Raw genomic sequence first — 24,926 nt, 5'->3', positions numbered from 1 at the left:
ATTTTTCTTAAGCATGTGGATTACTCAAATTTGATCAGTGCAGTTTTGCTACCTACTAATTATGACATCCCAGGCAAGTTACTTAGCCATAAGAAGCCCCAGTAGTCTGTCTTACAAAAATGGAAATTAATAAAAATAGAGAAGAATCTAACTCATAGAATCAAGGGGATGATTAAACAAGATGTTTATAAAAGATCTTAAGGAAGAAGCTCACAGCTAATAAATAGTGAAAAGTTCTTGCCCACCTTATTATTATCTCTAAGTACATTTGTTAGAAGACAGGGATATGGGTTCAAGGAAAATCAGTTTCCCCTTCAAGAAACTCTCTGTGTCATGGGGAGAAGTTATAGAAATGTGGACACATGCACAAATGTAGTGCCACCAGCTCCTGTCGTAGGGACCACACTAAAGCGCACAGAATAGACTACTGTACCACACAGAACACAGTCATTCGTTTTTACTCAGAAATGTCAGAGAAGGCTTATTGTACGAACTGTGTTGTTCACTCTTTGAAGGAAGAAGTGACTAGTATTTTTAAGGAGGGAAAAGGGGGGCAATCCAAGAGGAGGAAAATATGCACAAAAAGTCACCGGGTTGTCAAAATATTGTCCCTGGATCACAGAAGAAACCCAGGCTTAATAAATACGTAGAGAATAAATGATAGCAATGATAAAAGTCCCATCCTAGCCTCAACACAAGACTTCTCTTGTTTTAAGTAATAAGAAATCATTTGGCTGTTTGCATATTCCAAAAAGCACAATATTTATGCGGAGCCAACACTGTCATTTAAAAACAGAATGCTTTGGGGGCTGAATGGCACCATGTTGTGCCACAAAAAGAATAACATTTGAACCTCGTTATGACATCCATGTTTTTCTTTTAAGCAGTCTTGTGGTGACACCCCTACAGCAAAGGAGTAGTCAGAGGCAGTTGGGCAGATGTGATGGTTTTTTTTTTTTCCCTGCGTATATTTGCTTCAATCTTTGACTTCATGAAATTCTTGGAATTTCTTCCTACAACTTGCTACACTCATTCATCAACCTGAGTCATTTTATCTGATTGGACCCAGCATCACCCTCCTTGGCCTGCCTTCTTCTGCTGCTGAATAAATCATCCTGGGACATGTCCAGGTTGGAGGAAGATTTTCAAAGGAAAGTTCCATCTGCATTATGCCCCTCATTTAAGCAGGCTGAATCCTCAGGGCCCAAAGGAGAAAGAATTGAGAAAATGAAGAAGTGTCTTCAGTGCCAAGTTTGCTAAAATGGTCATTGCCACAGATGACTTGGGGCAATGCTCACAGAGAAAGGACACAGCTCCATACACATCCTGGCTCAAGGTCTATGGAAAAACCCTTCCCACTCTGCTCCTGTGGGCTCCCTCCTCAAATTAAGACTTGTTACTCAGCCCAGAGTTCCAGGATAATGAGGGAGACCTGACTCTGAGGAATCAGAAAAGGAGAACCAAGTAGCTTTGTTTTTGAAGTGATTCTTAGGGTGGTTTCATTAAGGCCTATATACCTGCAAAACAGTCTTGAACTGCTTTGTCCTTAACTTCTACCTGCATGAGTGAGGATAGGCCAGCTACTCTGAGAGACCTTTACAGTTAACAAATTAATTCATTTACAAACCGAGTTTAAAATAGAATGGGCTTCCTTTCTATTTAAAATTGAACGTTTGTGTTTGGTCTCCTTTTTGAGAGATGGTATTAAAGAATTTTTTTCCAGGGTGTTTAACAATTTCCCTAAGTCAGTTATTTAAAAATGGAGAGAAATGTTATAAAATACACTTTCGTCTTCCTTCTGAGAGTCGCCATGCAAGGCAGTTGACCTGTATGCGTGGAAAAGAGTTAAAATGCTTTCTGGGACAAGGCTGCACAAATAACCATGGAGATGGTATGTGTAGTTGGGGAAGGACCAGGACATACAAAGTTATTCTTGCTCAGGGCAGACAGGCTTGAAGAGAGTTTCTCCAGGTGTTTCTCTGTGCAAAAGCAGGGAAAATCACTAGCTCAGAGGGACTGAGCAAGGCGGTCATTTGGGCTTTCACCGGACGCCATGGGGAGCGGTGAAAGCGCCCAGAGTCTGACGTCATTGGCCATCAGCTGACTGTTCAGGGCCCTGACTCCACTGACTGCAGCAGCAGTCCTGGTGGCAGAGGTGGTGGCCGCCAATGCTCAGCCACCTGCAGTCTGGCTGGAGACAGAGGAGGCGGCGGCGCCACTTGCCCGGTGGACCCGGCACCTAGGGACACCACTGGGCTAAACGTTGGCGCTGACACCATGCGACCACCGCCAGGAACAGTGATTTGGTCCACCAGGAGCTGCGCCCCAGGCGTTGTCTGCTACCGCTCGGCGGGTCTGGGGGCGAGAAACACGCATTCTAAGCAGCCCCTGGAAATTCCTTTCCCCAAATCTTCCTCTCTATCCCTATTGTAATCAGGAAGAAATTTAGTGTGCGAGACATGCAGAGGACGCCCCCATTTTAATGCCCCGCGCCTTCCTCCCCTCAAGTCGATGGAGTAGAGTCTCCCTCCCACAGGGAGCTGTCTGCCTCTGGGATTAAGGTTTCTTGGGAGATTCGGTGTTTAACGGAAAAGTTGGCTTTGCCAAAAGATGCCTGCGTGGGGAGGGCAGAAAGGACACACTATTGCGTGGCGCTGGGTTCTAAGAGTCCGTGGGCAAAGCGGCCTACGGGTTCTGGCTCCGCTCCGCACCTGCGGAGTACCAGAGCGAGTCCTAAAAAAGAACAACGGGAGGAACTGGCGGGCGCTGCCAGCTGTAACGCTGGATAGTGGCGCGGAGAGGGCTGGGGGCGCCCACCGCCGGTACCTGCCACAGCGGTCCTCTCCCAAGGCGGTCCACGCGTGCTGCTGCCTTCAAGACCTGGGGTGTCCTGGCCACATCTGGGTCCTGGTCTCAGCCGCCACCGCCACCCCATCCCCGGTTCCGGGGGCGTGGCCTAACTCGGGGGCGGGTATAAGTCTCCTCCGGTGTCTGGCCGCTCTGACAGGTCTCCAAATTCCTTTCAGTCTTCTGGTCCTGCCGCGCACTTCAGAGAGCCAGGGTGGCGCGCCGAGCTACCCTAGATCCGGAGGCGCCTCATCCACTGCCAGGCGGCCTGGGGCCTCTCTTCTCGCCCAAACCTAAAGCTCTTCGCACCCACCAAGCTTCGCTTATCAGACTCAGAAATACGCACCAGTGGCTTCTCTTCGTACTCAGGGCTGTTGCCTTTGGCGCCCTCTCCACTTGTTCTTTTCCCTGTCTCCCTCTCCTCCTATCTCCCGGCCAAATGGACTCCAAAGAGCCAAGTGAAGGGGATGGGAACTGTGTGCTGCGCCTCCTCAGAAGCACAACTGCAATCGTTGGCCTCTTCTTATAGTGAGGCTGGGATCCTGGAGCTAGCGCCCTTCCACCTTCCTCCCAGAGGGATGCTTCTGCCCAGAAACAGCGATGCACTGTCAGTCCTCGCACTGGAAGTGGCGACAGACAGCCAGGAATGAGCTGATAAGGGAGCTTCAGAACACCTCTTCCTCTAAATTAACTGTTTGGTGACTTGTTAGAGCTGACTGAGGCTACAACCTTTCCAACCCTCCCGCGGGGCTCCCTGCCACCTCATGGTCACCCACTCCTCCTGCATCATTGCCCCCGCCCCCAGCTCCGCCCAGGCTCCCCATCTAGGCGCAATGGAGTTCTCCGAAGGGCGATGATTCCAGGCACAGCTGCTAACTTCATGAGCATCGCAGCAGCCGGTCACCCTCGGCCAGCCGGCCAGCCTCTCTGCAGCCACTGAGCCGTGGGCGTCCGGAGCCCAGTGCCGCAGCCAGGACCCGCCCGACGCGCAGCAAAAGCAAGGCGCCCTGGCGCCTGGGCGCCTCTTGGAGAGCAAAGGCTGCGCCAAGACGCTGAGTCTAGAACCAGGCAAGGAGCCTGAACCTAGGAAGGGGTCTGCGTGGCTCAGAGCGCCACGGCTTCTGCGGACAAATAGCCACCACCGCCACTGCGTACCCAAGCCGCGCGGACTGGCAGCAAGGTGACTCGCAGGGACGCCAGGTTCCACTGAGATCTTCCAGGAGCCCTTTGCCCCTGGACGCACTATGACCTGACCTACGGGGTTCCTGCCCCGGGCTCCTACACCCTGGCAGCCTTGGAGAGAAAGGATATTTGCCAAACTCCTACCAAGCCGCCTTTGGGTCTTTGGGAACCCCCTTCCCCTGCTGCTTCCCCCAGTTTCTTCGTCTTCCTCTCAGCGGCCCGGCGCCATGGAGCTCTCGGATGTGCGCTGCCTTAGCGGCAGCGAGGAACTCTACACCATCCACCCGACGCCCCCGGCGGGCGACGGCGGGAGCGGCTCCCGGCCACAGCGGCTGCTGTGGCAGACGGCGGTGCGGCACATCACCGAGCAGCGCTTCATTCACGGTCACCGGGGTGGCGGCAGCAGAGGGAGCGGGGGCTCCCGCAAAGCCTCGAACCCTGCAGGCAGCGGTCCCAACCACCACGCGCCGCAGCTGTCTGGCGACTCAGCGCTGCCGCTGTATTCACTGGGCCCAGGGGAGCGAGCGCACAGCACCGGCGGCACCAAAGTCTTCCCCGAACGCAGCGGGAGTGGTAGTGCCAGTGGCAGCGGAGGCGGGGGAGACCTGGGCTTCCTGCACCTTGACTGTGCCCCCAGCAACTCAGATTTCTTCCTCAATGGGGGCTACAGCTACAGAGGGGTCATTTTCCCTACCCTGCGCAACTCCTTCAAGTCCCGGGATTTGGAGCGCCTCTACCAGCGCTATTTCCTGGGCCAAAGGCGCAAATCCGAGGTGGTGATGAATGTGCTGGATGTGCTGACCAAACTCACTCTCTTGGTCCTCCACCTTAGCTTGGCCTCGGCCCCCATGGACCCGCTCAAAGGTATCCTGCTAGGTTTCTTCACTGGTATTGAGGTGGTGATTTGCGCCCTGGTGGTGGTCAGGAAGGATACCACCTCACACACATACCTGCAATACAGCGGTGTGGTCACCTGGGTGGCCATGACCACCCAGATCCTGGCAGCAGGCCTTGGCTATGGGCTTCTGGGTGACGGTATAGGCTATGTGCTCTTCACTCTCTTCGCCACCTACAGCATGCTTCCACTACCGCTCACCTGGGCCATCCTGGCAGGCCTGGGCACATCACTACTGCAGGTGATCCTCCAAGTGGTCATCCCCCGACTGGCCGTTATTTCCATCAACCAGGTAACTCCTGTCTGCCTTGCTTTCCCCTCTGACTCGCCTGGGTTATTTATAAATACCTTCCGGAGAGCCAGGGTTGACTAACGCTCTGGGAGTCCACTCCTCGAGGCTGGCACCTTGCCTTGCACCTAGGAGCCTTTGGGTGTTGGTGGGATGTATTTCTCTCTTCTTAGATGAAATGGGGTGAAATAACCTCTGAAAGTTTCTACTAACTCTACGCTTCCATTCAAATTCTGTAATTCTTCTCTGCCATCAGTCAGGAAAGTCTTCTTTCTGTCACACATACTCCCATCCAGGGTCTACAGTGTCTGGAGTAGGAGACAGGAGGAGAGGAGAATCACCAGATCTAGGTGACCCATTCGTTAGTAGCCTAACCAGTAAGAGTCACAGCAGGTTGTTTTAAGGGTCTCTGTGATTCAGAGTTGTGTTTCTGTGTGTACCAGTGCCACAAATCCTCAGTTCTAGAAGGAATCAACTTTTGCTAAATAATTGCCAGTGCTGGATAACCTACAAATGTTCCCTCTCCCCTTCCTTCCAACAGTCCAATAACATGGCTTTATTTGGGAATTTTTTTATTGCCTTTGAGAACTACCATGATAGCTTCTCTCATTATAAATAAATCAGCCTCAGGAATGGAAGAATGGAAGACTTATTGGCAAAGAATGCAAGTTTTGATTAATTTTGATGTACATGGTTTGAAATATTTAAGCAAATCTCATTCTTTAGGCCTCTTTCTCCTTTCCCTTTTCTCTGCCCCAGTCTCATTAATATGGATGTATTTGTGTGAACAAAGGTCACATCATCTATGGTTGAGAAGGTACAGAAAGACTCTATTATTTAAATTCTTTAAAACTAATTGATAATTAATGACCTAGCACATTCCTTACCAAATGTTTGGTAGGTAGCAAGGGATGGAATTTGAGGACTTCTTGGTAAGGAAGGAGTCATGTCAGTTAAATTGTTTCAGATACAAAGCTACTGTGAGGTGTTTGGGCAGGAGGATGTTTCATAGGCAGCTGCTTTGTCCTCAGCCTGACATTTTTGTTGTATCAGAAGCTTAACACTCCTCTGCCTTGTGGTCAAGTTTGATAGATAATTCTTAGAATAAACAGATACACCAGCACTGATGATTTTTTTTAGATCACCTGCACCATTAGAGTGCTTTACCTATCTCTGAGATTTGACTGGATTTGAGGTTCTGTCCCTTTTCTGATGGCTCTTTGTCCACCTTATCAGGTTACTTATCTGGTTGGCTGCTTTTGCAGTTCTTCTTGAAGTATCTCTTAGTAAAGCAAAGAGTATATAAAGTATGTGATTGTGACATCAGGTGTGAAATGGGGAGAGAAGAGCATCCATGCAGGCTGACCAGTTGAACTTTTCCTTATAAAGGCAATAGTGAATGTTTTCTCAAAATCATCATGAGCTTTAATGCTTGACACAGAATGAAGTTTCAGTTTGGGAAAAGGGAGTCATGTTCTCTGCTTATCATTATGTGAAAGTATACGACGTAGTCACCGTGTTTCTCAATTCTGTGTACACACAGATGTGACCCACCCCACCTCCCACACTTACAAATCTACCTCCTTCCAAGCTTTCCCATTCTGTTTTGCACCTTCCTTATTACATATATAGCACCAGCATATCTTTTCTTCCTTCTCCTCCTCCTTTCCCCTCCCCCCACCCTCTTCTTTTCTCTTGTCCTTCTCATTAAAAAAATCTAACTCACTGTGAATTGTTTTCATAACATATCATAGCTATCTGATTGCATGCAGAAAATTCCATTTACTGTAACCCACTGCTTTTCAAGCAGTAGTCTTTCTTGGTACTTGTTACTAAAAGACTTCTTCAAGTAAGTTTGGAGTGGTATTTAGAATAACACATCCTAAGTGGCAAATGATGAATATTTTCAAAGTTCTAAGTATAGAGATATTCCCCTTGCCAGATGAATCCAGAAAGTAAATTTTGGCTTCATATTTGTTTTATACTCTACTCAAATACTACCAGATGGGAAACGATTAAAAATAACCCCCAATGTCTTCCCACTCCCACCCCATCATAAACAATCTTCCACCGTGATAACCAAGGTTCCAATGCATGTAAACAAGCCCACTCAACCTTCTATTTGGGTAGGGTTATATGTTTCATAGGTTGAGTCACCTTTCACCTGGCTGAAAGGATAACCAGGATCTGAGCGCTCTCCCTTCAGTCTGGGTGCTGAAAGATCCTTTAAACGTTTTCCTTTGGCGCCGCCTAGAGGTTTAAGCTTCTTTCCTAGATCTTGCAGATGTAAGAAACAATCTTCTTTTAAAAAAAAAAAAACTGATTTTTGAAGAGCTATTGCTTAGTTTTCTCTGTTTGGTAGTACATAAAGCATGCTTAAGACATAATAATGACTTCTCATAGCAACTAGAATGAAGTCCTGGCTCCTTACTAGAGCCAGTTCTATCCTCTGAATTGGTTGATCTCTCCCCAGTCGTATTTCCACCTCCGCTTTCTCTACAGACACCAAACACTCTGTCAATTTTTCTGCTTTCAAATACTTTTGAAAGACATACTTTTCCTACTTCTGGGTCTTTGAACCTACTTCCTAGAGCAATTTTCCTATGGTTTTTCATGTTCTGGCACATTCTCCTTGTTCCTGACTATCAGAGCAGGACTTGCTTTCTTTTCTCCAGAGCACATACACTATCTGAAATTATCTTATTTGTTTTTATTTATTGTATCTCCCTTGAAGTCCCACACACTCAAAAGAATATAAATATCACAAGGGCAATGAATTTTCTACCATGCTTACCACTTTATTCTCTGCATCTAAAAAATGCCAAATAGTCAAAAAATTCACCAAATGAACTATTCATAACATGAGCAATATTATAAAATATCCAAATCCCCTGGGTCTATGTTGATGACATCTTTCTCCACACCTGCTTATGTCTACATGCATTTATAAACACATGCACACACACACACACACACACACACTTAAGTTACATGTGTATGAAGCATTTTCTTACATGTAAGCACCTTTTTTCCTTTTGGAAAAATCAAAGCACAATGCATTACATTTGTACAATATTTAACATGTAACTGTCTTTCATGTGATGCCACATTAATGAAGACAAATAGCTGGTCTCACCATTCATTCTCTTTTTTTTTCTTTTATTATTCATATGTGCATACAAGGCTTGGTTCATTTCTCCCCCCTGCCCCCACACCCTCCCTTACCACTCACTCCGCCCCCTCCCTCTCCCCCCCTCAATACCCAGCAGAAACTATTCAATTCATTCTCAATTCAAAGAAGAAATGATAAGATTCTTAGAAACAAGAGGATGTCATAAAGATCAGGAGCCTAGCAAGTGGTGAGAGCAGGATTCAAACCCTGGCTCAAATGCCCATCATTCTTCAGCAATCTTTTAATGGTTTTCATTCTAAGCTAGCATTTGAAATTATTCAAGAGTGAAGAGTAGCTGTCTCAATATTCAAGAGAGTAATATCCCATACAGTTCATGAATGAACATTTAATGAAAAGGCCAGAAGAAATTTTGAGAAAAAATGACAGAATGCTTGAGCATAGATTCTTTGGTAACAAGCTCATCGTTCTGTTCAGCTGGATACAAATTTGTCAACTGAAGGCCATCATTCCTAGAATATCATCTCTCTATACATTAATCTTAATTCCCTTTAAGAGGATTGCTGAGGTTTAATTTAGCATTTTCAAGAATCTGGAAACTAAGATGAAAGTATATAGTCAACACACACTTTGGCAGCTATTTCACTTCACTGAAAATGTCAGTGATTGCCTGCTCTTAATCTAAGCCTGGGTATCTTCTTCTCCTCTTTCCCTCCTTAAGAAGATTGCATCTATTGCTGAAAAACTCTGCAGATCCTCTATATCCGTTGTCTCTTTGTGTCTTGTTATTTGGCATCACAACTCACTTCCCATTGTGGATGAAAGATGGAGCCTAAAAAGAACCACTCAGGAATTTCCTTACCAGCAACGAGATGGTTTATATTTTCTCCACTCAGTTAAAAGGCTAAAATCATTGATTTCCTACCAAAACAAAGAGATTATTGTCCAGGAAAGTTATGACCACCCACATGTTTTCTGGAAATATTGAGGTGCAAACTAAGAAAGTGCAAAACCCGCCCAGATAAAGTTCATCCATACATGGCATGAGGGTTGTAGTTATCCATGCCTCCAGGAAGCTTTATCCAATTCAACTTAAATCAAATTTTATGTATGTGATTCAAACCAGTGGTAGGAATGCCTTGTCCAGATTCCAAGACACTGGTATCTTTTCTACATCTTAAGCCAATTGTTTATCCTGCCAGTTCAATTCATCCATCAGAAAATTTGTTGTGAGATGACATTATATACATGAATAAAATATTAACAATAAGGTTCTATTTGTTAGGTTCTTTCTCAGAGTAGATAAATTCTAAGTACTGTTGCTATAATTAGCATTTTACTCTATTTTAATTGCTGGGGAAAATAATAGAAGCTTTCTAACATTTGAAACCCATCTCATTCTCATTCTTCAGCTCATTAGTAATAAGGTGGTAGAAATCATTTAGTTATTGGACAACTGAGAGGCAGAAATATTTAACCAGAAAGATTTCAGCATTATGCTTTCCTCCTGAGGATTCTAAAATGTTACAGCTAGTGGCTAATTAGTCTTCTGTGACTCTTGGTGAGGCAGATAAGCAGAAGTGTCAGACTGAGGGTGATTTCTCCAAGATAACTCTATAAGCAAAGGCAGTCAGGTATGCAAATCCAGGTTAGTAAGTGCTCAAGGTCATGCTGTCACATTGGAATTTCCCATGCAACATTTCCTTTACTGACTTACACACATGCCATCAAATAGGAGAGACTTTAGCCAGAAAATGCTAATTAAGTAATGATCCTTAAGCTTGGCTAATAAAGGGAACATTTGGCCTACTATTTGTGCCTTAAATAATCCTTTAGGAGAAATTATATTTTTTACACCAGGTAAGATAATGGTGTATGGTATGGGGTTAAGAGAGAAGCAGAGTTTGTGTGTGGCTTAAATATGCATTTCTGGCCACTTAAATGAAGGATTGAGTTCACAGTAAAGACAAAGCAAACATAATGGCATTGTCAACATCTCTCTCCCAATTTATACAATTTAAACACAGCATATGTTATCCTATGGTCTTTGTCTAAGTCTCTTTGTAGCTAACCCAAATTAAATAAAGGAATCCTGTGGCTACTTAATGTTTAATAAATCATCCCAATTTAGCAGTTGGTATCAAGTAAAACACACAGTTTGGAACACATAAGTATCCATTAAATGAGTATGACTGAGTTCCAATGTACATCTCAGTAGTTGTGGTGTGCATTTTTAAAACTTCAAATATTTCCTTTCTGTACATTCCTTTCTTTTAGTTTTAAAAAAATAATTGCAACATCCCAGCATAACTGAGAAAAATGCCTTTCAGAAAAAAATTTAAGTGTCATCCTTCCCAAGAGATTCCTCCGCATGCCAGCAAATGGAGATTTTTATTTTCACGTTCTTTTTGAAAAATACCTGACTCTCCTTTTCATCCTTTCTTTTATTTTTCTCTCTTTTCCGCCTTTCTTCCCTTTTTATCTATAGGGATAGAGAGTGAGCTTTCTAAAATACATTTTTAATGACTAATGAAATGACCAATTTAGTCCCTTACAGCCTTGACCTGTAGACATCTTTGCCTTGGAATAGCAAATAGGTTTGGTGTCTGTGTATTTAGACAGAGTTGTAAACTGATTGTGCAGTGTGTGCTTTGCAAGATTGAATTATGAATTTGTTTTCCTTCATATCCGGTAATATCACCTGACTAACATCAGTGGGCCAGAGCATAATTAGATTAAAACTGAGAGGACTGGGGGGTGGGGGGAGTCTGATTCTGGAGCAGCTGCTGCAATGTCGTACTAAGTAGGACGAATGCATTAGTCATATTTATACTTTAATGATTGATGGCATTTTAAGAGCTCATCAAAAATAGGTGAAACCAAGCATCAAAAAGAAAGATTAGGAAAAAAAAAACCCAGTTTAGCCTAAATCCAAAGCTGCTAGCAACACATAATCAGAGGGCACTGGTACAATCATCTGATGTGACATTTCACTGTTGTCTAAATATGTCTTAGGATGCTAATTTACTCATTTCCTCAGGAGTGTCTATTTGAATTGATCCTACATGTGTTTATTTCCAGAATATAGGAGACACTTGCAATATTCATCTCAAACCTTTCCTCTCACCAACAAATGGGCACAATATTGATTCTCTGAGAGACCAGCAGGCTCAGAATGCACAGTTGGGAGACATAGCAATTTGGTTGGCAGATTGCTTCCAAAACATGCTCTTGGTTCTTTCTCTGGAAAGGAATTAAAGTAATAGAAACTAAAGTTTGGCAGCAGTGTTGAAGGTTGGAGAATGTTTGTGACACCCAGGTTTGAACCTCAGTTAGCCAGGTAATGGGTAGTGCAAGTAATATCTTCCCAAAGATTTTCTTAGAGCTGGAACATGGCACAGCCACCACAGCGCAAGAAATGCAAGTATAATGTACTCTGTGCTTCCCCAAGAAATGTAATTGGATTTACACACTGAATTCCTATCATGTGAGTTTTGTTTATGAAGGACTATTTTAAGAAGCCAGGTCACTTAAACAGCACTTCTTTGGAAGCCAGCTTTTCTCACTGGGAGATTTTTTGCAGTCAGCCCTGTGGGTAAGAGAAAGAATGCAGAGTGGATTAATTAACCGTGGAGATGCCAGACATTCTGTGGGAGGCCCAGCCCCGTCCTAATCCGAATGAAAGCTGTTTTCCCTGAAAATGCCTCCATGTGACTACCATCCCAACAAACGAACTGACATTATGACGTGTGCTGCCAGATAAAATTTCATTTCATTTAGCTATAGCATACATTCTAAGTGTGTGCAAAATGTTATGCATCAATTAGTCACTGGAGTTTTCTATCCCTTTTATTTCACCTCCTGCCTTATATGCCTAAGCTATTGCATAATGTCTTTGAAACACAAAATTACCTCAAATCAGAAAATAATAAAGTTACAAATGGTTAAGACATGAATGAGATATAAAAATAAATCACATCAGTATTTGGGGGTTTCTCTTTAAATAAGTAAATTTTTAAAAGCTACTACTATCTGTGTAAAGTGTATGCCCACATGAATTTTTCGCATGAAAACAAAAACTAACCATTTCATTTTGTAAACAACACATCCTTATACTGTGTCAGCTGGATTTCCAGTTGACAGGAGTAAGCCATTTTTAGAATCTTTTCTTCATTTGTGTGTGTGTGCACCAATGTGATTACAGGCTGAATATAGATGATTGCTTATAAAATAGAGACTACTAAGAATTAAGCAATGCATGATCAAAATACATGCATTTATTCTACTCTGAATTTAAAAATGTAGCATAAACAGTCTAACAGAACAGGACTGACTGGAAAAAAAATAAAAAAGGAATAACACCTCTGGAAGACCTCAAGATAGAAGAGATATAGGAGAAATATAGTGACTGTCCACAAATATTTGGGGTTCTGCATATTTTATATGCATCTCCTATGGGATGAAATAAACACCAATAGGTGGCCATGAGAGATTTGGTTCCCTAAAAGGTGAGGCTTATAACCCAGGGGACCACTTTTTGAAATGACAAGCTCCCAATTGTGATGTTTCTTCAAGGAAAAGCTATATCTACAGCAATCCATCAGGATGTTATAAAGAGGATTCTGGATTGGGAAGTCTTTTTCCCAAGGTCAGCTGAAGGCCGTTGGCTGCATCCACAAGTCATCATGGTTACTTTGCATAGAGGAAAAGAAAGAAGGATCAAAGGCACAAAGGCAAAAAGGTAAATGGGCAAATGTTAACTGAATCTTCTCCCTGTTTAGGAGTTCCTCTGGGATCCCTGACCAATAAAACCTGCATATATTTTAGGGACCAGAATTGTGACTCATTGCCACTCCATCAATAAGGAACGATGGAACAAACAGATTACATTTTGTGGCCCCTCCAGAAAACACCAGGGTTGCATTAGAAAAAATGGGAGAATGAATATTGAGTAGGTAAATTGTTCACCAAATACTTGTTGGCAGCCTGCTGGGTTCTATGTCCTAGGACACAGCTGTGTACTAAGCAGATCAGGTTATTGCTGTAATAGAGTTGATACTTGAATGGTTTGAGAAGCTGGGATGTTAGAATACCTATGGAGCACAGGATTCAGTAAATATTTCACCCAGTTGCAAGTCTTGGGTTCATTTTACTACAGACCTCTAAAATATTAAACATCAAAGCTGCAGTGGATTTCTTATAGGAGTTGCGACTCTAGAAGAAATAGATGGATGCAGATCTTCCTTCCTAGTGAAAAGAGTGCTAAGGCCCCTGGGGCTCAGAGGCCAGTTATTTAACCATCATCTTGTGATCCCAATCCTGGTGGCCTGAAGACATGGCATGAGGAAGTATCTCCCTTATTTTATACAAGGTCAGGCTGGTTTTCAGTTCTGGGAAGTCTCAGTCACTCTGTTTACAGTGAGCCCTGCTAAAAACTGAGTAGCTGCTGGAGTTCAGACAACCCATCCTCATAAACGTGAGGGCATAAAAGGAGCTTAGGTAAGGTACACCTCCCTATATCCTATGTTTTCCTCTATGGCAGCAGCATCATAAAGTTCCCATGCACCCAGAAGACTGTGAGCCCATGGAGGTCAAGGATGGTACTACATCTTTCTTTGTGTCCCTGCTATCCACCTTGGTTCATAGCATGTGGACAGCTCTGAATACTGTACTTTCCAATGAACAAAGATGGCATAACTATTTCCCTCTGACCACCACCCCCTCCTGAGTCACATGGACAAGGAACGAGAGCCTGAAATCAATGTTTTAGTTCAATAAAGGCAAAAATTCAACAGAAATTATCCCGTGATGTGCTTTGTGACAAAGCCATGAGATCGGTTTTTGTTACACATAAGCTAAAGAAATTATTAGATAACATGAAAAAAATCAGTTAATTATCCAGATCATTTAAGTAAAACATATAGAACTGTGTTATCCATGGGTATCTGTCCACTTCCCAAAATTTTGAGTGGATCAAGCCACTCAAAGTAGAGCCCAAACATTGACTCAAGATTGTCTTCTCATTCTCTTCCTTCTTTGCTATTAAGCACCCTGGATCTGAGTCCTTGTACCCAGTTCTGCTCATTGCTTCAAGGCACACTTGAAATCACTTCCTTGGCTTGACTTCTCAGTGACGACTTACTGGTGGATCACTCTCTGGCTCCACATAGGAGTGATCTGGCAGGAAGTGTTCTCAATACCCGTGTGAGTCCTGGTGCTCCATGTATGAAGCTGGGCTGCCTCACTCCTAACTGAAGGACACTGAATGAAACAGATTGACTTTGCTAAGCACAAAAATACAGACAATTCACAATGAAACTCCCTTTGTACTATAAGGTATGCTAATTTAAAAAAACAGAAAATTATTGTGTTGATTCCTGCACCTTAAACTCTCATGTAAACACCAGGTTGTACACTAACTGGACCAATTTATCTGTAGACTCCCTTAAGGAAACTAAAGCCTGATTTTAGGAATTAGAACCCAAAATGTTAACTAAAAGAATTGTCATAAAGTCCTAAAAGCTTCTGAGAAAGTTTCATCTTTAGTTTTAGGCAGTACTATTCAACTTAATTCAGTTTTCTTCTGTTAGTTCAAGAAACAAAATTGACAAGAGCAAGTTTTTAATCATCTGAGCTCAAAGTCAAAACCCGACATTCGTTGGGTGAGCCTTCCTGACCTGGTAGTGGTGGTGGGCAGCAGCTCAGTTGAGAATGAGTTAATGGCTCCAGGTGGTCAGTAATCAATGAGCACAAAATCTCTCATTTTATATTTATGAGGTAGAGACACTGTCCTTGTCTCTTACCAAGTGGATAATGACATCACATGCAACTCTTGGGGCCTTGCCCAAACCATCTCAGCCAAAAGGAACTGTGCCAAGGGACAGAGATAGTTTTGAAATCGTGTAAGTACATTTCCTTAAAAATATAGAAACCACAAATTCTCATTCTATTTTTGCTATGGATTTTTCTCAGTGACTTTGGCCAAAGAAATGGCTTTAGTTTTATTGGTCCCCAATTCTTCTATATATACATATATGCATGGGATTAGTGTCCTTATCAAAAGGGCCTCAGAAAGCTGTCTTGTCTTTTCCACCTTGGGAGGACACAGGGATAAGGAAGGTGGCCATATGAACCAGAAACAGGCCCTCATCAGACCACAAATCTGCTGGTTCCTTGATCTTGAGATCAAGATCAACCCTTTATATGATTATAAAGGGTTTTTTGACTGTATTGCCTTTTATCTGCCCATCTATCCTACCTTCTGTTGCTCCACTCTTGGCATCCATGTCTTTCTTGCCAGATGGGCTATGAACTTCATAAAATCAGGGTAGCAACTGAGTCCTGTGAGTCACAGTGGAGTCTCTATGATGTGGGGCTACTGCTATTTACATACTGTCTTCTTTCTCAGGTGCCTTGGAACTTACTCTTCAATTCACCTCTCTAATTTTAGGGCTCCTTAACTTTCCATCCTATTAACCCACACCTGTCCATTCACAATCATAACCATGTATCTGTGTACAGCTCATTCCTAGCTCTGTGTCTCCAACCAGTCATTTCTGTTATACCTAAACTCAGGCACTGTAGTGATCTACTGGATACCTCCACTAGAATATTCCACAAGCAGCTCAATCTCAGCAAGTCAAAAATCTGCTCAACATCCAACACCAGTGTAAAACTCTGATGGGTTTGCCTCCTGTTGCAGGGTTCCATCCACAGATCACTATCCTGCTATTTCTGTTCTCATGCAGCTCCTGATCCCCTCAATTCCCCATGCCTTTTCATCCCCTACTTGTTCATGGCTTATAAACAACAAACATTTATTTCTTACATTGCCAGAGGCTGGGAAGCCCAAGATCAAGGAACCAGCAGATTTGGGGTCTGATGAGGGTCTGCTCCTGGTTCATATGGCCACCTTCCTTCCCCCTGTGTCCTCCCAAGGTAGAAAAGACAAGACAGCTCTCTCTGAGGCCTTTTTGATAAGGACACTAATCCCATTCATGAGAGACCCATCCTTATGACTTAATCACCCCAGAGGTTCTGTCTTGTAATACCATCACTGTGGGGGTTAGTGTCCAATGTGAGTTTGAAGGAGACAGAAACATTTAGAGCACAGTAACATTATACCGTCATCTACTAATTCATCCCTTCATTTGCCCTTCATGTGAGAAATACTTATGGAGTCCCATAATATGCTGGGCACAGGTAGTAAGGACACTGTGGCAAGGAAAGCAGCCCAGGATCATGCTGCTAAAGAGATTATAACCTAGAACCAGAGGCAGTCATTAGGAAGCAATGACTAGGTAAGTGAATGATTTTAAACTGAGTTGAGTGTTAGGAAGCCTAGTTTGGTACAGGATATGGCTAGAGAAGGAAATAAGACATCATTGTGCAAAACCTATACAGACACTCACTCTCAGGTGCTGACCTTGTGATCCTAAGTGAGAATAATACCTAAAATTTTGTTCTTTGCTCGGGTAACTTGTTTCATCCAGTCCTAGCCTTTGTTTCCATTTTAAAGAAAAAGCCTGACCAGTACTGGGATGAGGAAATTATTCTTAGTTAAGATCCAAAGAATAATACAGCTCAGAGGCTAAGATTAGAACTATGTTTTCCTTATTTGTTTTTATTACTAAATCATTTGCTCTTTGAGGACAAGGTCTGTCCTTTTGCATATCCCTGGAATAGGCACTGGCACATCTGGAGGGAATCTCGTAGCAGTGGCTTGTGCAGAAAATACCTGAATGATTGCACCAGCATCAATCTTGCTGCTTCCCTCTTAACAGATGAGGATATTGAGCTCAGAATGGCAGCATCATTTCCCTTTGGTCCTATGACTAATAAGATTCCAGTCCACAATTGTCCAATTCCAAAGCTGTCCTCCTTAGGTGTTTTATTATGACCACTTTATCTCAGTTAACTATGTTAGTTTCAGAGGCAAGCAGTTAAAAGTAAAAGAAGAATGAAATTCATATTCCAAAAGTAGCCATGCTTACAATGTTATTTGTTGCTCTTTGGAGCCAGGGAAATAGTACATTGTATTGAAAACAGCACCTGAAAGTCATCAAAAGACCCACCTTTGAATTTTACAATCAACATAAGTGTGACTGCACAAACCAATCAACCTGTCTTGGCTACAAATGGATTCTGCACAGCTTCAAAATTCTAACAGTTTAAAAAAAATTCCAAGTTTTCTCACAGCTCCAAAAATTTTTGTTTCCATGAGTTATAAGGAACACAGATGTGAGAATTTTTGTTCCCCAGATCAGATGACAATTCTTACAGAAAATATAACTCATCAAGGTCTATGACAGTTGAGAATCTAGGAAGAGAATTATAAGTAATGAGTTAGCAAATACTGAGAGAATTACTTGCTTGATGGTTTTTAATATTTAACTTCTCCTAGTGGTTTAATTACATTGGCACCAACAGTTATAAAATTATTCATCATTTTAGTGGTTTGATTGGTTTTGAAGGAACTAGTGACTGTGGTGTTTGTCAGACAGTAGTTTCTTTTCGATATCTAATTAGTGACTTCAGGGCACTTGTCAGGATAGCCTATCTGGATTTTTTCAAAATGTGCGTGTTAGCTGTGATCAACAAGCCATTTTACATCAGCATTACTTGTAGTGATTGGTCTAGACACTTCCACAACCTGAATAGCCACAGCTAAGAATCTGGCTTCTGTGGGGTCCTCTTATTGATCTGCAGACCCCTGGAAAAAGGCAACATGGCCTTGAAAAGCTCACTAAACCCTACTGTACCTGAGTCACTTCATCCGTAACCAGATGAGAATAAGATTCCTGCTTTAAAAAATGCCATTGAATTAAGAAAATGTGGTATCTATACACAATGGAATTTTATGCAGCCATGAAGAAGAACGAAATGTTATCATTTGCTGGTAAATGGATGGAATTGGAGAACATCATTCTGAGTGAGGTTAGCCTGGCTCAAAAAACCAAAAATTGTATGTTCTCCCTCATATGTGGACATTAGATCAAGGGCAAACACAACAATGGGATTGGACTTTGAGCACATGATAAAAGCGAGAGCACACAAGGGAGGGATGAGGATAGGTAAGACACCTAAAAAACTAGCTAGCATTTGTTGCCTTCAACGCAGAGAAACTAAATCAGATACTTTAAAGCAACTGAGGCCAATAGGAAAAGGGGACCAGGAACTAGAGAAAAGGTTAGATCAAAAAGAATTAACCTAGAAGGTAACACCCACGCACAGGAAATCAATGTGAGTCAATGCCCTGTATAGCTATCCTTATCTCAACCAGCAAAAACCCTTGTTCCTTCCTATTATTGCTTATACTCTCTCTACAACAAAATTAGAGATAAGGGCAAAATAGTTTCTGCTGGGTATTGAGGGGGGCGGAGAGGGAGGGGGCGGGGGCAGTGGGGAGAAATGAACCAATCCTTGTATGCACATATGAATAATAAAAGAAAAATGAAAAAAAAATGCCATTGATTATAAAAAGTGGATGAATAAGAAAGCATTTAGAACCAACAGATAGAGGCAAACAATTTCTGAACACTGTTATTACTATTGTGCAACAAAGATGTGTCTGATGTGATTGTGCAGCAACAGGCTGCCCTGCTCTGGTTGGTATGAATCTCTGCCAAACATTGGGAAGTGGTTTGCAAGGTGAACCCATCTGCTAATCACCTGAATAGGGCTGAAAGAAATGGGAGGGTTCTGCCACCTGGACATCTGCTGACAAGATCATTGCACACTGAAAGCAAACATATGCCTTGAGATGAGAAGATGGCTAAAACCACTGCTACATTTTCCAATATCAAGCAACTATTAAGTGACAGTAAAACTAATCCATTGTCTATAAAATTAGTGGGAAAAACACATAAATTAAATATCAAGCTGCCTCCAATAAATAGGATAAACAAAGAAGATTAAGAATAGCTGCATTTCTTCTTGCAAACTAAACCAAGCACTATACTATGAAGGTGATGAAGGTGTTACTGCCATGTCAGGCGAGTGAAGGGAGATCTCCTTTGCCTCTCTCCTTGTGGCATGTCATCTGCTGTTCTGTGACCCACCAGGGTCCATCAAGCCCCCACTGAATAACATTTGAGAACCACTCCCTTAAAAAATCCCTTCCAGGGATTGGCCATTAAACTTAACTTTGATGTTTCTAAAAAAAGAATGAGATAGCAGAACACATTTAACAATGACTGACTTAGTTTAGTATTGGTGTTTGCGTTTGTTGGTGTTTATCAGGGCAGGAAATGGTTTCTTTAGGTCCAGAATTCCCATGGCACAGGGTAATATAGTTATAATTTCTAACATCTACTATATATCTACTGTGTCTGAATCTCTGTGTGACATGATTTGCACACATCCTATCCAGTCCTAGTGATATTCCTGTACAAGAGAATTATAACCTCCATTTTCGAATGAGGAAATTGAAGAATAGAGAGTTGGATGTGGCTGAAGTCATTCAGATTGTGTGTGGCCAAGTGAGGATTCTAACTCCAGTGATTTTGGCTCCAAATATAGATGAGTTCCCATTGGTTACTACCACCACCTCCCTGTACACACCAAGTGGTGATTTAAGTAAATGCATATTCACATTTAGTATTTCATATTCCTGCAGGTGTCAACTGTCTTCTATGTCCTAAACGTGAAAGATGCAAAGTTTAATAAGGCATTTTTCCAACCCTCAAGTCACTTATATTAGCAAAGCAAGAAGGCAAGAAATGAAAGTTTATCTGTTGATATCTTGACAGCCTCCTTAGAGAGCTGTTGGATTTCATACCTTAATATGCTTCACACCTTGTTACTACAAATATTTGAGAGATAGTGCGATTTTTTGCCTAAACTTCCGTGCATGCTACATATATCTGGAATAAAACTGAGATTTCGATAAGCAATCCAGGCTTAGAAGAATTGAAAGTTCTGATGCTAGACCAGGATAGTGGGCACACCACATGGAAAAGGGAAAAATTACATAATATCGAAATCTGAAAACCAAACTTATTTTTACCCAGATTGTTAGTGGCAAAATAAATTCCTTTTTTTCTTGTTTATACTCCTGAAAGTAATCCAGACCTAGTAGCTCACATGATTCTCAGTTATCCTAAATTGTTTCTCTGTGTGCTGTAAAATGGCAAGCTACCTGAAGACATGATGCCTGCCCATGTGGCCATGTTTCAGAGGCTACTGGCTGCTAATAATATGCATTGTACCTCTTCTTTGCAAGAAGAACCAAGACTTAATCCTAGGAGGTAATGTGCCTAGCTGCAGAACTGGAGTGTTTGGGAAAGCTCTTAAAACTGCCTGGTCCTGGTCCACTGGCGATGTAGCTCAGTGATTAAGTGTTTGCCTACAATCAGCAGGTTGTGGGTTCAATCCCCCATACTGCAAAAAAAAAAAAAAAAAAAAAAGCCTGATCTGTCTGGGATGGATCTTTTTTCACCCACTCTAACCCCCTTAGCCATCTTTCTGCCTGGAAAACAGATGTCATGATACACACACCAGCTATCATAAAACATGAGGAGACATATAAGCCACACAAAGGGTAGTGGATGACAAAGAAATAAGAATTCTAGGACCCTGATCATATTATTAGGTCCCCATACCAGTCATAGATTGCTGGTTCCTACATTGTAGTGTTGTTGTTTGTTTGTTTGTTTGTTTGTTTTGTTTTGTCTGAGATTGTTCTGCTGTTTGATTTTCTTTTCCTTTTTTTTTTTCTTTGTTTGAAGTACCTAGGTTTAAGCCCAGGGCCTCATGAATGCTAGGCAAGTGCTATACTAAAGTCATGCCCCTAGTCATTTTGCTTTTATTTTGTTTTTCAGATAGGGTCTCACTAACTTTGTCTGGACAGGCCTTGAACTTGAGATCCTCCTGTCTCCATCTTCCCAAAGGCTGAGATTACAATCACAGACCACCATCCATGACTTCTAGATTATTTTTAAGTGATATAAAATATATTCCAGATTTGTTTAGTCTACTTTTATTTTAATTCTCCATTTCCAACATGCAAATGCAATTTCTAATCAACACTAGCTACAAAATACATTCATAAGGTAGCCTCTGATAAATTATCCTTGACTACTCTTGAGATAAATTGCAACAGCAATTCTTCTATCTTGGTTGTCTGAGACAAATAGAGAAAATAGAGCCATTTTCATTTTATGGGTATTTTTGGCTGCTTAAAATTTTTGTTCTATACTTGATATTTGGGCAACAGAAAGAGCCAGATCAGATATTGTGTCATCTGATGTATAATTTATATCACTAGAATAAATGCCAGGCAACGGTCATGGCTAGAGAAGACAGGTGGGACCATTTCCCAAGGGAAGAAACTGATGCCTTCCTATTTATAAATCTTTGAAAATGTGCCATGCCTTGTAAGATTAATAAGTTGTCCCTGGAGGTGCTCAGCAGAAGCCAGATGCCCATCACCAGGGATTTGGGGCAAAGGAGAAAGGGTTGAACGAAATGATTTTTAACATCCTTTGCAATTTGAAGCTTCTGACTCTGGGACTCTTGAAGTTATAAATAATTGGTTAGATGTAGAACAATTGGACTCTAAAAAGAAAAGAAGGCCAAGAAATGATCTCCATCTCAGAGAAATGCAAGGTGCTTTTTTCAATCTGTTTCCCCAAGCTTTGTCTTCCCCCTGGACCTCAGGCTCAATGAATCCATAGTTCTCTCTTCCACCCTTGCTGTTGTCTGAGCCAGAAAGCTCAAAGAGCATCCAGTCACTCTTCCTCTCTCAGTCTCCATTATTAATCCATTGCATATTCCTGATGAGTGCACCTGCAGAATATTCTCCAGTCTACCCAATGTGATCTCTGTTCCTTACATTTGGGTGCAGAAAACACTGTTTCTCCTCTGAATCACAGTAGTGTCTATGCATCCACTTTTGCTCCTTTGAAACCTACCACCCACAGTTTTTCCACTATGGAATTTTTCATATTATGATGGCTTAGAATCCTCTAGTAAATGTCAGTAGCTTCCTATTGCCCTTGCCACAGAGGATGAACTCTTTCCAGGGACCCAGCTCTTAGATCTAGCCTCTGCCTCCCTCAAATGGTGACATATTTCACCTTGCTTTACCTTAAATCAATGCTTCATCCATGGGTCTCAGAAGACCCAAGCTTTCTTCTGCCTCTCTTTGAGTTTCTGTTCTTCCTTTACCCAAGCTCTTCTTTCCTCTTTCTCTGCTCAAGGATCTTTTCTCAGGGAAGTTTCCTGTGCCCTCTTTCAAATTACAACTTAATTAAAATTTCAAATCCCTCATACGTTTCTTTTCTTAGAAAACCCCCTCTCTCTCTCTCTCTCTCTCTCTATCTATCTATCTCTTTATATATCTCTCAATATTGCTTCCATGTCTGGCTTTCCTACCAGACAATAAGTGCAATCTTTATTGGGAGTGTAGGGAGTGTGTCAGTGTGTGTCTCATTTACTCGCTCTCGTAAATATTCTCAGCATCTCTGTTTGATAAATATTTATCTAAGAATAAATGAGTGAGAATACCCCAAAGCTGTATGTGTGGCAGTAAAATATTTTTTTGTTTTTGTGTTTTTGAGATGGGGGCTTCACTAGCAGCCCATACTGACCTTGAACTCCCATCTTCCTGCCTCAGCCTTCTGAGTGCTGAGAGGAGTGGCACACACAGTATTGCCACCATGCCTGGCTGGCAGTAGAATTTAATGTCCAAGAAGGTGAGATAAATCTGAGTTGGGTCAAGCTTTAGGGTAGTGCTTCTATCAGGCTCTGGCTTTAGGGTAGTGCTTCTATCAGGCTCTGGATGCTCCTCTCTGACTCAAATCCTGGGTAAGACTAAAAATTTCACATGAAATATTCTCGGTACCAGCAGCTTAATAGGAATTGTACACGACCTAGTGAATCTGCCAAACTTCAACCCCAAGGACCCTACACAAAATCACTGTGCCAGGGTGATGGCGATGCACTTCTTTTAATAGCTGATATTATGGTAAAAAAGAAAATATACTTGTGATTTCCACATCTTTAAATAGGTAGTATCATCAAAAAGACATCAATTTTATTAAACAGAATTACTCTTGTTGATTCTTTTCTTCTGCTGGGTCTCAACAAGGCTGAGTTATCAAATCAGAGTATAGAATCTATTGACTTCATTAAGAGTATATTAATGTGAATAGTGGGTTAGGTATTGATATATAGATGATTAGATAGATAAATACACGAACACACACACGTACCTACATACTACTGAGGAGGATTTTCATTTATCTGTCCTCAATTTGGGGAATGGGACTAAGAAGAGTAATGAAAAATAAAAGAAAGTAGAATATAGATTAATATGCTTAATTTTTAAGTTATCTACCAAATTTTTATCCTAATCTTGTTTGAGCACCCAAATGTCAGGGAACTCACTTTATCCCAGCCAGCACTTTGTGACAACTCTGATATCAACATCAGAATCATTTTCATACCATCATTGTCCTCTTTCTCCTTTCTCTTCATCATCCCCCCCCTCAAGAGTCCCTGAGATTTCTGCAGTATTTTAAGCTAGAGGAAGGTGTCATTATTTTAGACTGGGAACCCTAGAAAATACTTCACCTTGTGGATAGCAAGTAAACTGGGAATTCAAGGATAAGATTTAGTGATGCTAATAAAATTGTTCAGTTATAAAGTTACACTTTCACTATTAGAAAAGTGATTTTCCCATGTTCATGTCTTTCAATACATTTTAAACTTGAGGAAATTTATATTCTTGTATTGCCTCCCAAATAGAAGAAGCTGGTTGACAAAATGAAAGAGAACACAAGCTTCAGAGCCAGAGTGCTTGAGTTTGTATCCTGGGACCACCACTCACTAGCTGTATGACCTGGCAAGTTCCTCAACCTCCATAAGCCTCAGCTCCTTCAGCTGGAAAATGGGGATACTTACAGCATGTGTCTTATAAAAGGTCATGAGAATAAACAGAGATTAAAATCCTGGAACCGTTCCCAGCCTATAATTTACCTATCATTATGCAGCTGACAGTGGAAGATTTGTGATGAAAGGTACAGACTCTTATTTACAGCTAGGTCTCCAGTCCTGAGAACAATGCCTAGCATTTAGCAGACACTCCATGGATTTTTGTTGAATGATGAATAGACCCCTTTGGGAGAGTAGCAAACCAATGAAAAATTTGTCATTAGACTTCCGATAAGGCACTAGCAAAGACCTTAACTGATGGAAATGTCTGCTGTTGATACTTTTAACTCATTATGTTCAAATCCCTCAAATGAAAGCTGAAAGAAGGACCAGAGGTGTGGCTCAATTGGTAGAGTACCCACTTTGTGAGTGTGAAGCTCTGAGTTCAAATCCCAGTTCCATCAAAAAAAAGAAAGCTGAAAGAATAAGTTGAGTATGAACATCACTCCTCTAAGATGGTTTAGTTTTCTAAAGTGATTTTAAAAAGTGCTACATCTTTTTCTTTGCATGTACTTGTAGATCTTTAAAAAATAATAATAGCCAAAGGAAACAGTATTGGAACTACGTTGAGTAACCATTTTGATTAAACATTAAAGAAGAACATGTATTTCAAAGCCTGCCTACTTCTTTGCTTCAAATCAACATTT

The 24,926-nt window shown here is 41.9% G+C and overlaps 1 protein-coding gene across 3 annotated transcripts in view; it reads left to right on the top strand.

Annotated features, from left to right (window-relative positions):
- Nucleotides 1-3,043: 3,043 nt before the first annotated feature.
- The window catches only part of Adcy8 (adenylate cyclase 8), a 220,362-nt gene continuing 198,479 nt past the window's right edge, over nt 3,044-24,926 (top strand). The window contains exon 1 of one of the 3 annotated variants that reach the window (XM_074069234.1): nt 3,044-5,216. In XM_074069234.1, the coding sequence (XP_073925335.1) occupies nt 4,257-5,216 (960 nt within the window). In that variant the 5' untranslated portion in view covers nt 3,044-4,256. The remainder of the gene's footprint in view (nt 5,217-24,926) is intronic. The other 2 variants (XM_020154145.2, XM_074069233.1) reach the window with 2 other exon arrangements.

Source organism: Castor canadensis, chromosome 3 (assembly GCF_047511655.1).
Source record: "Castor canadensis chromosome 3, mCasCan1.hap1v2, whole genome shotgun sequence".
Lineage (NCBI taxonomy): Eukaryota > Metazoa > Chordata > Mammalia > Rodentia > Castoridae > Castor > Castor canadensis.
The sequence above is the reverse complement of the archived record's forward strand: the minus strand, read 5'-3'. Positions and strand labels throughout refer to the sequence as shown.